This window comes from Typha angustifolia, chromosome 11, assembly GCF_048772165.1.
Source record: "Typha angustifolia cultivar Huaian chromosome 11, ASM4877216v1, whole genome shotgun sequence".
Taxonomy (NCBI): Eukaryota; Viridiplantae; Streptophyta; class Magnoliopsida; order Poales; family Typhaceae; genus Typha; species Typha angustifolia.
In genome coordinates this window covers 15,552,876-15,566,771 of record NC_133249.1, presented here as the reverse complement: position 1 = coordinate 15,566,771, position 13,896 = coordinate 15,552,876, and the positions used below count along the sequence as shown (strand labels likewise).

The 13,896-nt window shown below is 40.2% G+C and overlaps 3 protein-coding genes and 2 pseudogenes across 3 annotated transcripts; 3 read left to right on the top strand and 2 right to left on the bottom strand.

Moving 5' to 3' along the window:
- Window positions 1-338: 338 nt before the first annotated feature.
- LOC140770531 (RING-H2 finger protein ATL80-like) lies at window positions 339-1,109 on the top strand. The gene has a single exon (XM_073111757.1). It carries the CDS (start codon window positions 402-404, stop codon window positions 984-986), a length of 585 nt encoding a protein of 194 aa, XP_072967858.1. The 5' UTR covers window positions 339-401; the 3' UTR covers window positions 987-1,109.
- A 1,704-nt stretch (window positions 1,110-2,813) lies between these two features.
- Window positions 2,814-5,256, bottom strand: LOC140770656 (monosaccharide-sensing protein 2-like; annotated as a pseudogene).
- Window positions 4,770-6,018, bottom strand: LOC140770655 (monosaccharide-sensing protein 2-like; annotated as a pseudogene).
- A 1,321-nt stretch (window positions 6,019-7,339) lies between these two features.
- Window positions 7,340-11,201, top strand: LOC140770381 (mitochondrial phosphate carrier protein 1, mitochondrial). The gene is made up of 6 exons (XM_073111554.1): window positions 7,340-7,658; window positions 8,345-8,694; window positions 8,844-8,887; window positions 9,508-9,722; window positions 9,838-9,962; window positions 10,666-11,201. Exons 1-6 carry the CDS (start codon window positions 7,428-7,430, stop codon window positions 10,718-10,720), a joined length of 1,020 nt encoding a protein of 339 aa, XP_072967655.1. The 5' UTR covers window positions 7,340-7,427; the 3' UTR covers window positions 10,721-11,201.
- An 845-nt stretch (window positions 11,202-12,046) lies between these two features.
- Window positions 12,047-13,625, top strand: LOC140771230 (uncharacterized). Its single transcript, XM_073112681.1, has one exon. It carries the CDS (start codon window positions 12,326-12,328, stop codon window positions 13,328-13,330), a length of 1,005 nt encoding a protein of 334 aa, XP_072968782.1. The 5' UTR covers window positions 12,047-12,325; the 3' UTR covers window positions 13,331-13,625.
- The last annotated feature ends 271 nt before the right edge of the window (window positions 13,626-13,896 follow it).

Genomic DNA, 13,896 nt, shown 5'->3' with positions numbered 1-13,896 from the left:
AGATGAGTACAGGTGAAAGGAAGATGAAGAAGAATATTTTAGTTTTCGAGCTTACATCAGGCCCGAGCTCCGGGCCTAGGGTTTGTGTTTAGGCTCGACCCACCCCGGCCTGGCCCAACCCAAGGAGCAGCCCTACCAATTTACCGGTGCATAGGATCTAATTCTAATTTTATATGATTCCATCCCTTATCTATTGTTTCTGAAGATAACTCCCTTATATATAATAATCCTATTACTAAAACTTAGAATAAAAGCCTTCTTTATTCCACTCCTATCCGGCTATCCCTATCCCTTCCCTCAGTTTCCCACTAATTCTTCCGCCTATAAAACCCCACTCCCTCCAAACACCCTAAAGAAACCCCCCCTCTCTCTCTCTCTCTATCTCTCTCTTGAATGCTACAATGCCTTCTTCCTCAAGACTACTCCTCCAATCTGCCGTCCACTCTCCGGCGGCGGATCCGCCCACTCCCCTCGCCATCGTCGACTCCGACGTCGTCGTCATCCTCGCCGCCCTTCTCTGCGCCCTCATCTCCGTCGTCGGCCTCGCCCTCGTCGCCCGCTGCGCCTGGCTCCGCCGCTCCTCTTCTTCCTCCTCCTCCTCATCTACACCACCACCACCTCCTCCCAGCAAAGGGCTCAAGAAGAAGGCTCTCCAATCCCTCCCCACCGTCACCTTCTCCGCCGGAGAGGTGAAGATCGCCGAGTGCCCGATCTGCCTCGCCGAGTTCGCGGAGGGGGAGGAGATCCGGATCTTGCCGCGCTGCGGCCACGGATTCCACGCCGCCTGCGTCGACACGTGGCTCGGGTCCCACGCCTCCTGCCCCTCTTGCCGCCGGACCCTGTTGGTCCCCGCCGCCACCGCCGCCTCCTCCCGGTGCCGGACGTGCGGCGCCAATTCCGACGAGGCTCATCCGGCGCCGGCGCCGGCGGAGGCGGTGGTGCTGGAAGTTAGGGAGGAGGGGAGTTGTGGAAGGTTCTTGCCTTAAAGCTGTTTGATAATTTGATCCCTTCTTTTCTCTTCTCCTTCTTATTGTTGGTTTTTTGAGTGTCTGTTCTATTACTTCTTTTTTTTTCTTTTGGGAAATGAAAATTAGAGCAGGGTTTGACATTAATACATTGTCGTGCTATGTAAAGGATTCAAGAGCATAATACTTCCTAAGAAATGGGGGAAAATAGTTAACAAAGAAGAATTAATACTCTTCTAGTTCGATCAAAGAGATGGATAAAGGATAAATTTATATTGTGACTGAAAAAAGTCAAATTACAGACTCAAATTATACACGTTTAACTCTTACAAAATCCCATCTTAAAACTTAATCCATTAAGGTTTAAATTCTACACAATTTCTAAATCAAATGATAGGTATATGCAATTGAAACTAAAACTAGTTAACTATAATTACTTGCCCATATTAGTTTTTTCTTCTACAAATTAGAAAATTAATAGACTTCCTAGAAACTCTATGGCTGCTTATTTTAATTTGCCATAGACCACAGAACATTCCATGATGTATCCTTTAAGCAAATACTAATCTATCCTATCATGTCAATTCTATGAGATTATTTTATAGGGCCGCCCAATTTACTTCTTATTTTTATAGGGAGGAATGGATTGCATTTTATCTCCTATTATTTAACTCAATTCCATAATATCTTAATTTGACCAAATTAGCTAATCAAATTTAAAGATCCTCGTTAAAGTCAACGCTGTCAAAATTTTAGTTAGTTTTTCGACAACGCATCTAAAATAATATCGATCAAATTTCTAATAACAAATATATATATATATATATATTATATTTTTATTATTTTAAATTTGATTAGTATTATTTTAGATGTATTAAAAAATTTATTCAATTCTTTAAAATCTTGTCTCTAACTTACTTAGATATAATAAAAAAAAGTATATATACTTGGATTAAAAGTATAGAAGAACTTTGTAGGATAAAACCAAATTGTAAGGGGGTAAAAGTGTAATTAACCCTTATATTATTATTTTAGAATTCAAACACGTTTTCTCTACTTTATTAGCACTTAAGTGGGATTAGGGGTATCCTAAAACTTCCATCTTGCATTAATCCTTTCCAAGGTGGCAAAATAAATTAGGTCAGCTTGTAACTTTAGGGCACCGAAATGTAAGACCACCACCACCCATTTGACTTAAATTCTGCGAGGTAGTAGGAGATCCCAAAAGATATGTTTGTCTACTTCTCTTTAATTCGTAGCCGATCTTTTTTGTTTCAACTCTGGAAGGTTGACTTGCTATTTAACTTTAAACTAGTGAAGTCTATCAACTGGAAGGATGGAGACCAAATCATTTAAAAATTTAAAATAAAAGTTGCAGCTTGTTGAGTTACATCATTCTCTCTACTGGTTCCACAATCCAAGTATGATGACAGTCAAATGAAAGCACTTTGTTTTGCAAAAGAGTGGCTTCTATCCTCTTACATAGATTCAAAAAGTATTCACCACTGACCACTTCTTTTTATATATCAATCTAATACTTAACTACTATAGATTGATTATAACCTTATAGCCCTGATTCCATCATTCTTCAGAAACAGCAAAAGATGTTAGACATTTTTAAGCTAGAACTATATTCGCTTACCGTATCATCATCGTATCGTTCTCTGAATTTGTTTTGACTTTATTGCGACAAATCAATTCATCAATCATCATAGAAATAGGCATATCATAGTAATCGAATTATAATGTATTTGGATGAAAACGATAGATGCTGTCTGATTAAGCATCATAATATATTTTCTCATTGGTAAAGAATCTCAACAAGAAAAGAAAATTTTTTGCAGCACACTTTCTAGGAAAAGGCTCTCAGCATGATTTACATTCACACATTGTTTACAACTTTCCAACATGAATTCAAGAGCAGAAACGAGTTTTAAAGGAAAGCTGAATACTTCCTATTCCTGCCTCAAATTACTCTACAATAAAAAAGGAACAGAGTACTAAACAGCTTCAAATCTCTTCTGTTCAAACTCTTTCTGAGCATAATTGTGGCCAAAGTTCCATTTCTGACCATGAAAGTTTCGACCTTCACTTGGTTTTGTGCAAGCCCGTAGCTCCGACGTTGAACAATTCAATGATTACCTCAGGGGGAAGACCCTTTGTTTCAGGCACCCGGAAGTAAACAAAGAAAAGTGCAATGCAACAGACAACTGCATAGATGCCAAAAACTAGCAAGGCCAATCGTGTTCAGCATCATAGGAAGGCTGTAGGTAACAATTATGTCTCCAATCCAGAGTGAAAGAGAGCAAATGGCTACGCAAACACCACAGATCCTTGTCGAAAAATCCCAGAGCAAAATATGTTAGGGTTGGGGCCGAAGCCCATGACAAACAGCAGAAGCAGACAATTACGCAGGCAGTGGAAAGAACTGCATGGACTATGGTTCCCAATTCCAAAATGTTAGCCAAAACCAGAATAAGAAGTGATACTAATCAAGATAGGGATAGTAGCCGGCAGAAGAGTCCTGCATTGTTGAATCAAGTTATTTTATAATGCAAGCCGTTTATCTGATAGTGAAGCAGCAAGAAATTTGTAAAGAAAGATTATTTGATCAAAAGAAGTTTTTTGTGAAAGAGAACTAACCTTCTTCCAGATAAATCCATGAGCCTCATGGCAACACCTATGCAGGGGAGCACCGATAAGAATGGATGCTGAATCAGAACTAATATTAATGCCCTCGAGAAGAACTCCGACACCTGCCTGCTCAAGAATTTGAGGGGTGTAATAGAGAAATCCCATTGATTCCTGAGAACTACAAAGAGAAGTAAAAAATCAGATGCAGTTCTACCTCAGTAAACAGCAATTTGAAAAACAAAGGTAGTTACACAAAGAATATGAACACAGGAAGAAAAGATTAGTACTTAGTAGTCACCACATTCTTAGCTTCTATGTGAATCATAAATTTTACCTGTTGAAGAATTTGGATCACCATATCAGCAAGTAATGAATGCCTGATTTGCTGGCTCAAAAAGATCTCCCCATTTAGGTCCTTTATGAGCTGTTTCAGATGGATGAACCATTGCTGGTCCTAGTGGACACTGGCTCATGGTTTCCTTGGTACAAAGCATAGGCTGCCTGACCAGTGCTGCAGCAAGGATGCATCCTCCTGGGGTGTTGACTTCCATAAGAGAAACAAAGGAACCTCGTTGCGATCCAGGGATGCTCTCTTGACATAAATAGATTCTCTTAAGTCATCATTCCTTCCTACCATCTGCATACTCTTCTACAGACCATTTCCAAACAAGTTGTCAAACACCTCCTATAGCTTCTACCTGCGCAAGGCTGCTATCATTTTGCAATATTAGAATGCTATCATGAGAACCATTTGGTGGCATTATGTCCTTTACTTCCATGTTAGTTGTTTGATGAGAAAGCAATGGAGTCCGTAATTTTTCGTTACAGTTACTTTCATCAGCATCAGACAAATAGCATTCAGCATCATCCCTACAAACATTCTTCTGGTCCCACTGCTCAACTTTGTTTGCTGCTCTGCAACAGTAAACATGCTGCCAAAATTCAGAAATAATGCACTTCACATGCTACCCATTTCAGGAAGCTTCTCATGGATGCTTCCAAAGAGAGTAACTACTGGGTCCATTAGCAGGTCTAGTAAACTTCTGTGATGGGACGCAATGCCAACGGCACTTCCAAGAATATTTTGACCCATTAGAGGATAAGCAATCCAGGAGAGACCAGCTTCATGGCCATATAACATGACTTTGTCTTTCTCAGTAGTTCCTCCCTGTTCATCAGAGGGAGATCATTACCAGGGCCAAGCATGTAATTTTCCTTTGGATGTATCCCCACTGATTCCCAAACCTTCTATGGGAAGAGCCATATCCCCTGTGAATCAAGAAAGATTGACACTTCTTATCACAAATTTAATATTTTGTTTTTCACAAGAACTTCTAAATTAAATCTCTAAAAAAAAGGAAAAAAATTCCTGGTCCAGAAGCAAATCATGCATTCTAAATTTTAAGCGTTCTAAACATCAAAAGACGATTTATAGTTTTATAAATGCAGCTTGAGACAATGAAAACAGCTGGTGCTGAGGTGTTTTTAGTCTGTGCCAGATATATATCTTGGAGAACTTTGGCCTAAAGAAACAATGCTAATACCTATTACTATTATTTCATGCTGGAGATGTTATTAAACACTCAGTTTTTCACATACATGTAAGATATGAATAACAAGTAGATGATAAAGTACTCAAACAGCAATGTGGAATCATATGTTAATGTGTGCAAAAATATTTCAAGCATCACTAATCTGAGACATCTTCCCTTCCCCATAGCCTCTGCAGAACTTTTTTCGCCTCTTTCATTCGGGCAAGTAGAATACCATCAATGCAAAGTACAAAAGTGAAGGAATGAAAATAACACCAAGCATGTCTCCAGATAGGATGGGGTCGTACAGTCATCCTAAAAATCACACAGTATAACAAGAACATCCTGCCAGAGCTAGTGAATTGTGGAAGGGTGTTTAACAAACCGCTAATCTCCGGTGGGACTGTCTCCGATATGTATATCAGAACGAGAGTGACAGCCAAACTGGTTCCAAATCCATCAAAAAGGCCTTGCCAAGAGTAGGATGCGGACATTAGGAGACCATAACATAACCAAACAACTAACAGAGTATAGGACCGATGAGATAATTAACGTAGGACTCAATCTAATACTGGTCCAAAAAAAATGCCGTATAATAGTGGAGCCGATAAGTGGCACGGCTACAATTAATCCCTCAATAGTAGGTTCATTCTCCAAGTTAAACTCCCTCTTTATGTAAAGAACAGCTCCTGTCAGTAGATTATAAGCATGTTAACAAGGTTTGGTAAGAAAAAATGAAAAAAAAGTTATCAATCGTAGAATGATATCGGCACCAAATGTTCAGATGTTATACATAGACAAAAGTGAATTCAATTGTAGCATTATTCCATCCCTGCAGCAACTTTCCAATTGATGCAGCGATGCCAACCAACACGGTTTCCCTGCATCGTTTCTAATTTCTAAAAGTAATTTTACCCCTTTTTCAAGGATAAGAATTCAACCTACAGTAGAAAGTACTTCTAAGACATGAAGTAAAAATCTCTGAAAACAAAGCCAAAAATGGCTTTCTTAGACTCTATCAAGCAGCATAGTAGAAGAACAAGAACTAAAGCCAAATGATTGGAACATCAAACTAATAATGGAGGTGTCCTGAATCACATACCCCTAATAACTTGGTAGGAATCAGACCCAAAGTTAAATCCCATGGATCCGACAAGCCTTGTTCTTTTTCCTACACTTCCCACTATTAGACACTCGTACACTTCTACGTTCGAGCTCATCCTCTAGCGAATCCGGAGTAGAATGCTTCTCAGAAATCATTTCTCATTCATCTATCCCTCTCCACCGAACAAAAGATCTCACCTTTTTCCAAGATTTAGCTAAGAACCAAGGAATTAAAAACCTCAACTTCAGAACTGGGCTCCTTCCGAAACCCCCAAAAACAAACAGTGTCACAAGGGGCAAGAGAACAAAATTTATGTAATAAATTTATATATATATTTTTTACAATCTTCGTCGCCATTTTGACACTTTGAATTCGTTCCTTATTCTTTCCACCGAGCAAAAGATCTCACCTTTTCCCAAGATTTGAGCTTACAAATGAACGTCTAAAACCGGGTTGCATCCAAATCCCACGCAAACCACCCGAACAGCAGAGATATAATAATATAATTCTCGAGTGTACGCAAATCTCGAAGGCATTAATGGTTAAAGATGTGTTTAAAAGGTTTTTTTTATAAAAACATTATTGCAAAATATTATAATATAATTCTTCTGGTCAGATGTCTTGACCTAAGAGATACTCTAATCACCAACTAATTACCGATTAGCAGATTATTACAAGTCGAAGTCTGCGGCTACAGCCCTAACACCTACGTGTTCGAAGCTTATTCTTGCAACGTATTTTCCAAGAATGCCCTCCCTTCTGCTCGATGCCGGAGCAGCTCTACCGCACGATCTTTCTACTGGAAGGGTAATTTGGTAGTTTCACTTCTTCTACCAGGGTTTAGGGCTTAAAAGGATCTAAGAAAAGTCGAAGGTGACCTTTTTTCCCTGGCAAAGCTTACGTGGCTCATTTGCCATCTCCAGGAAAAAAGAGAGGCAGGAGAGGAGAAGGATCCTCTGCAACATCAGTGTATTACTTTATTACATTCATTCTACAAAAATAATGCCACGTAATCTGGAGGTGTTAAAGCCTTACATTATACCACGCAGAGGATCTTGTCCATTCTTCTCACGAGAATTCCGATTCCGCGAAGACCATTCCTTTCTTCTCTTACTCGCCTCTCTCTCTCTCTCTCTCTCTCTCTCTCTCTCTCTCTCTCTCTCTCTCCAAAGAGCTCGGAAGACTTCGACAATGGCGGAAACCCACAAAGGCTGCGAGAAGAAGCTATGTCTCGGGAGGATGGAAGAGGCGGCGGCGGCGGCGAAGAGAGGAGGAAGAGGAACCGAAGGCAAGTGTTGGTGGAAGGGGATGAGGGTCTTCTCTCCCGAGTACTACGCGCTCTGCGCCGTTGGTGGGATGCTGAGCGCCGGGACGACCCATCTCGCGATCACTCCCCTCGATGTCTTGAAGGTTAACATGCAGGTGAGTTCTTGATCATTTAGAAGTAAAGAGGAGGGATCTTGGAGCTTGGACTAGAACTAGAACTCTTAGAGGTTTCTTTTGATTCGTATCTGTTGGTTTTTCTTAGAAAAAGGTATCTCTTTGTTGGGTTGATTCGTATCATTATTAGCGTTCTCTTTTACGAAATAGCAATATAAACTACTTGAGGTCCGATTCTTTCTCGCTTAAAGTAACTTTCTGTTCGTTCGTATTGTTTAGCTCTATCAGAAAGTTTTTGATAGTTCAATTGCTAAAGGAAGAACTATAGTTCAGCGAAAGGAAATTTCTTATGCATGCTACATTCTTTCTGTCTCTAGTAGTATATTGACATACGAAATCATTTACTTCGGTGAGTGCTTGTAACTGGAAATTATATTTTTGAATCCTTTTCCTCTGTTCAGAGTGCTAGGGTATGCCTTTTGACTTGTGGTTTAGATCACCAGGACAAGTATTCCTTGCAAGCAACTTTTATCCAATGTCCAATCGACAAGGAGATCATTTTACACTTTCAGATTCTTTCAAGGAGAAGAGTTGATTCTTTCTTGCGTATTATAAGTTATAACTCTGTTGTAGTGGATATTTGTTCTTTTTTTTTTCTCCTTCTCTGTGGTGATGAACTTTTTCTTAGATTGCAAGACGGTAAAAAGTGATTCAGCTTATGATTCCAGGTGAATCCTTCAAAGTACAATAGCATTTTCACTGGTTTGAATGTTCTGGTAAAGGAACATGGACCTTCATCCCTTTGGAGAGGCTGGGCTGGAAAGTTTTTTGGTTATGGTGTTCAAGGTGGCTGCAAGTTTGGGCTTTATGAATATTTCAAAAAGATGTATTCTGATGTATTGGTAGGACAAAATAAAAGCATGATCTTCTTTGTTAGCAGTGCATCTGCTCAAGTAATAGCAGATGTAGCCCTTTCTCCTTTCGAAGCTGTCAAAGTTCGCGTCCAGACACAACCCAAGTTTGCAAAGGGCTTGATTGATGGTTTCCCAAAGTTATATGCCTCTGAAGGCTTGCCTGGGTGAGCATTTAAGTGATGTCTAGTTGTTTTTATCTCTTCTATTCGGATTGATCTTAAGGCACCACTTAAACATTAACATGCTTCCTTTATGTTCCTTTTCTTTTCTCTGCAGTCTTGTAAGTGATTTTCATTTGCTTTTTTTATTGCAGCTTTTACAGGGGACTTTTACCACTTTGGTGTCGGAATCTTCCCTGTAATTTCACAATTTCTCTATTTCAGTTTTTTTTTTTCATTCTCGTGCTTCAAATTTTTGAAATTAATGGAGGCTTAAATACCATGTTTCTCTGAATAAATTCCAGTGCAGTTCCCCACATCAGATGTTGAATTGAATTTATGGTTAAACAAAAAGAAATATCATTTAGCATCAATCATGTAGAAGAGTTACCAACTTACTGCTATTATGGCAGTAGTCGCTGTGCAACTTCACTCTTCTGTTGAAATATTTCCTTCATATTGCTCAAATAAAGGATATACTCTGGATATTGTCATTTATTGTAATATTTGCTTCTAGTAATACCTTAATTTTGTTCTGAAGTAACCTGACATTCTTTTAAGGAGAAACATGTGGTGTTCATAGCTGCAAATGGATGGTTATTAAGAAAAGTAGATAGTCTTTCATTTGCCCATTCACTTCCAAAGTTCCAAGGAAGTGGCTCTTAATTACTTTGACATACTGAAGCTTTTGTGATTAAAGACTGTTTTTAGGGAAATTGGATGTTGTTATTCATTTTTTTATATTTTGATCTTCTGTCAATTCTATCATTATTTTCTATATCTCTATCATAAGCTGAGTATGGAAATCTTCTCGTGCAGTTTCTATCCTAATGTTTTCAACATTCGAGCACTCTGTCGACTTCTTGTATCTTAGTGTTCTCCAAAAGAGAAAAGAGGACTGCTCTAGAACTCAACAACTTGGAGTGACTTGCTTGGCTGGTTATGCCTCTGGTGCTATTGGTACCGTTGTTTCAAATCCTGCAGACAACATTGTTGCTTCTCTTTACAACAAAAAGGCTAAAAGTATAATGCAGGTAAGTTCTTTGAAGTTCTTCTTGGTTTGTTAAATTTCAAAGTCTTCTTTGGTATGCAAATACTCATCCTACTATATGATTGTTTATCTAATATCATGTCTTTGTACATTTTCAGGCTGTTAAGAGCATAGGATTTCCTGGTTTGTTCACAAGAAGCCTTCCTATTCGAATCACACTTGTTGGACCCGTTGTAACTATGCAATGGTTCTTCTATGATACAATTAAAGTATTAACAGGATTGTAAGTACACCCAATTTATGAGAATTACACAGAATGTCAGCTACTTTTCTGTTTCACTAATCTGGGCTCAGATATGCTCTTTCTTCTAATCTTATTCAATGAGTTGCTCTTGACTTTTACTTAGCTGACTAATTTCCAGAAATAATCACGTTGGTCATTTTGATATGATAAAATTCTTTAGTTTGCTAGCGAACCCTAACTTTGGTGTAGGAAAAGTTAGGCTTCTTGGAGTCTGTAGCAAGGAAGTAAATTATGATGCTTGTATACAGTAAATCCATAACATAATAAAGTAGTGTCAACTTCAGGCAATATCATCAATATACCTTTCATTTCTCAGTTTCAATCTTGTCATTGTTGCATTATTAAGGAGCTTATGTAGGAGATGGGGACTCAGTTGGCTGCAAACAAGGCCCATTATTAGGTTGCAAAATTGCACCGAATAGATTCTCACATCTGCATATATGCATAACCAATTTAATCTTGACATTGGACTCAGTAATTCATTAACTAACAGGGTGACACAGTAACAGAGATTCTGGTCAGTTACTTCCCTTGAAAGTTGTTCTCTTTCACATACCCAACCTCCCAGATAATTCCCAGCTGCTATGCTGTGAATTTGTTCAATAGATTTTATTGTTAATTATATTGCATTCCTGGGTGATTTTATTTATTATGACCTAAGAATTGTATGAAAATGTTGCAGGCCGACAAGTGGAGGAATTCCCCGTGATTTGGATGAAATCAATTGTTTGAGCTGATCTCATGACTCTTTAGGGCATTTTTTGACATGCTTCCATAAAAAATGGGAGAGAAGCTACATAAAATTCTCTTCCTGTCAGTTTCCTGGATTTAGTGAGAACTGGTGCTGCATTCAGCACAAAGTGGACATCTTAAACATGCTAAATGGTGTTCCGATGATGATGCTGATTTTCCTTTTGAGATTACTGGAATATACACAACATTTTCCCGGCATTTACTTTCTCCATAAAGAGGAACCACAAAATTCAACACTTCTTACAGCTCTTCATGGCTTGAACTAGGTGGCAATTTCAGGATTTCAGCATAGCCTTCTCAATGCCGATTGCTCCGTAGAAGACTCACTTAATTTCCATCATGTATATACATGGTTGATTGAACTTTTATTACACTGTACATTGGTTTGATACCCAAAATTTTCAAATTATTATTCCACAGTTGTTGATGATTTAAGTTTGTATGAAATAAAAAATCCAGTTCTAAGCTCATTGTTTGACAATGTTCTGGTTAGTTGTTGTCATATTGTTGTTTTGGTGTAATAAAGCACTCTATCACATGACTATCATGTTAATGATAGAGAATTCATGTGGTAATAAGTTCTCAGTAAGTAATGCATAGTGTTGTTCTTTGCTCACACTAATATCTTATTCAAAGTTACTGTGAAGTAGGAAACTTCCACTTGTGAAGTAGGCAATTTTTTAATTGATCACATAGAAGTTCTTTTCAGTGCAGTGGTACTTTTAAAACTTGAAATTATGAAAGTCTTTTTTTGCTTCTGTAATGTTATATACCTTTCAAAACTAGAAAACATAGAAGTAGTTAAGATTAGGTATGTTGTGTAAGATACTGCATCCAATTTGGGCCTGGTCCTCAATAAATTACATGATCAGGGAACACCTTTCTTGAGATTCCTGTAGATGATCTACTGCAAAGTTTTTTTTTTTTTTTTTTTTAAGAAAAAGAAAAAAAAATTAAACTAATTTGGCAGTCAATCACTGTCTGATGAGGATTAATTTTTGTATTTTATTATTTTTTAATCTCTATTACATGTGGCAATATTTTTTCTTTCTTTCATAGTAGAAACCTTTCTTTCATTGGAAGCTTCAAGTTCTGACACTGTGCAGGAGTTTAGGGTACTTGGCGACCTATGGTTGGCGCAGCAGCACGTTTAACCGCAAGAAATTCCTGCAGCCTTTTGGTACAGACGATCTAGTACCGAGCCCTCGGGCTTGAATCGTATCCATCAATCCGCGTGAGAGGAAATCGAACCGTCCGTTTCCGTTCCTTTCTTCTATAAATAGCCCTCCATTTCTCGCGGTGCTCGGGTATTGGGATCAATTTCTCTCTCGGAATCTCCCGGCTAATAAGAGATTTTTGGTGTCGTTTCTCTCGAGAAGAGAAAAGGCGAATAAGAGGAACCAACGATTCTTCTCCTTTTCTTTGTCTCTCCTAACGCTAGGATTAGGGTTCGGTTTGTGCTCGGGGGTTAAGGATCTCCCTAGATCCCGATCTAGGGTTAGGGTTTCCGTTTCTAGTCTTCGTCGTCATCATCTGAACTCTCTCCTTCTTGCAGCAAGGGATCTAAGGGCTTGTTGGCGGAGGAATCGATGGACGATCCATCGCAGATGATGAATCGAAGCTTCGGGATGTGGCAGCCGCCGATTCCGCCGCAGATGCTCGCAGCCGACGATCCGATGGGCTTTAAGAACCCCAGGCCGGTCTTCTCCGCCGGAGCCGGAGGCGGGAAGCCGGGGAGGTCGAACTGGAAAGGCAAGAAGGCCGCCGACAAGCGCAACATGGCGGCGGGGGCGGGGGGTGGAGGAATGGTCGGCGGCGGTGGCGTTGGTGTGTCCGGCTACAAGCCTCCTCGCCTCCACGAGCTCCAGTTCCAGAACCGCGTCAAGGCTCGGCGATTCTACCCGAAGAAGAAGTTCACCCGCTTCGGAGCTCCCCGGAACACAACGTCCTTTATCATCCGAGCGAAGAAGTCCGGGGGGATCGCCTCACTGGTCTCGCCGTGCCCGGTGACCCCGGCGATCCTCCCCACGCCTAAATTCTCCCCGAGCCGGGAGGGGCTCGTCGACATGGCCAAGGAGGAGTGGGGCGTCGACGGTTACGGCTCCATGAAGGGCCTGATCCGTCTCAAGTCCCCAAGAGGGGACGAGGAGGAGGAAGACGATGACGTGGAAGAAGAAGGGTCGAGCGAGAGTGACGTCGAGGAGCACCTGGAGGTGGAGCGGCGGCTAGATCACGATCTGAGCCGGTTCGAGATGGTATACCCCGGCGGCCGAGGAGGAGTAGGAGGAGATGAAAATTTATTAGAGAGTAGGGTGGATGACCAGGACGGGCACATAGCGAGGCTAGAGGAGGAGAATTTGACACTAAAGGAGCGGCTTTTCTTGATGGAGAGGGAGATGGAGGAGATGAGGCGGCGGCTGCAGCTGCTCGAGAGGCAGTGCGGGATTAGGGACGGCAATGGCCGGAGTAGCAATAACGCGAACGAGGTTGTAGCCGAGGAGGAGGCGTCGGAGAACGAGGGAGGAGGGGACGTGAGCTCGGAGAAGAGCGTCGGCGATTGCGATGAGGGCGGTGGGACTCCGATGAGGGATTAAGCGGATAAGAAGATGAGGAAGAGAGTGACTGGTGCCTGTAGGCTGTAGTGTATATATAATTCTCTGCTTTAATGTCTGTGAAGGCTTCTCTGGTTTCAGTGGGCTTTTGTTATCTTTTCTAATCCTTCTTTCTTTCTTTCTCCTCAGTTTTTTTTTTTTTTTTATTTCCTTCTTTTTAAGAGATCTATAAGAAGACGTAGAATGAATTGGAACATTTGGAGAAAAAGCTTTTTGATTTGCAAGTAATAGATGATTCTGTTGTACCCCGTTGTATTATTTGGTTGTAATGAATAATTTCTTGCTTAGATTTATAACTTTGCTCTAAGATTGGATGGATGCTTGCTATTAAATCTCAGTAAATCTTTTCCAGTTCATCAAGTTGTGGTACTTCAATAAAGAACTAGTCTTAGGAGGCTTCTTATAGGTAGCTCTGAATCTATTCACCAGGATAATTGGGGTTAGAGAGATTTTTAGCCCTATTGATCTCGTTATCTTATACACATATGATTTAGCCTAATTTCTTTTGATTTAATGAGCCCACTTGACCTACTATTTCTTTATTAAAA

Excerpts from the sequence above, each read along its gene's own strand:
- LOC140770381 (XM_073111554.1), top strand. The coding sequence starts at position 7,428 with ATGGCGGAAACCCACAAAGGCTGCGAGAAGAAGCTATGTCTCGGGAGG. Across the intron at positions 8,888-9,507 it reads TTGGTGTCGGAATCTTCCCT|TTTCTATCCTAATGTTTTCA; the intron begins GTAATTTCACAA and ends CTTCTCGTGCAG. Across the intron at positions 9,723-9,837 it reads AGGCTAAAAGTATAATGCAG|GCTGTTAAGAGCATAGGATT; the intron begins GTAAGTTCTTTG and ends GTACATTTTCAG.
- LOC140771230 (XM_073112681.1), top strand. The coding sequence starts at position 12,326 with ATGGACGATCCATCGCAGATGATGAATCGAAGCTTCGGGATGTGGCAG.
- LOC140770531 (XM_073111757.1), top strand. The coding sequence starts at position 402 with ATGCCTTCTTCCTCAAGACTACTCCTCCAATCTGCCGTCCACTCTCCG.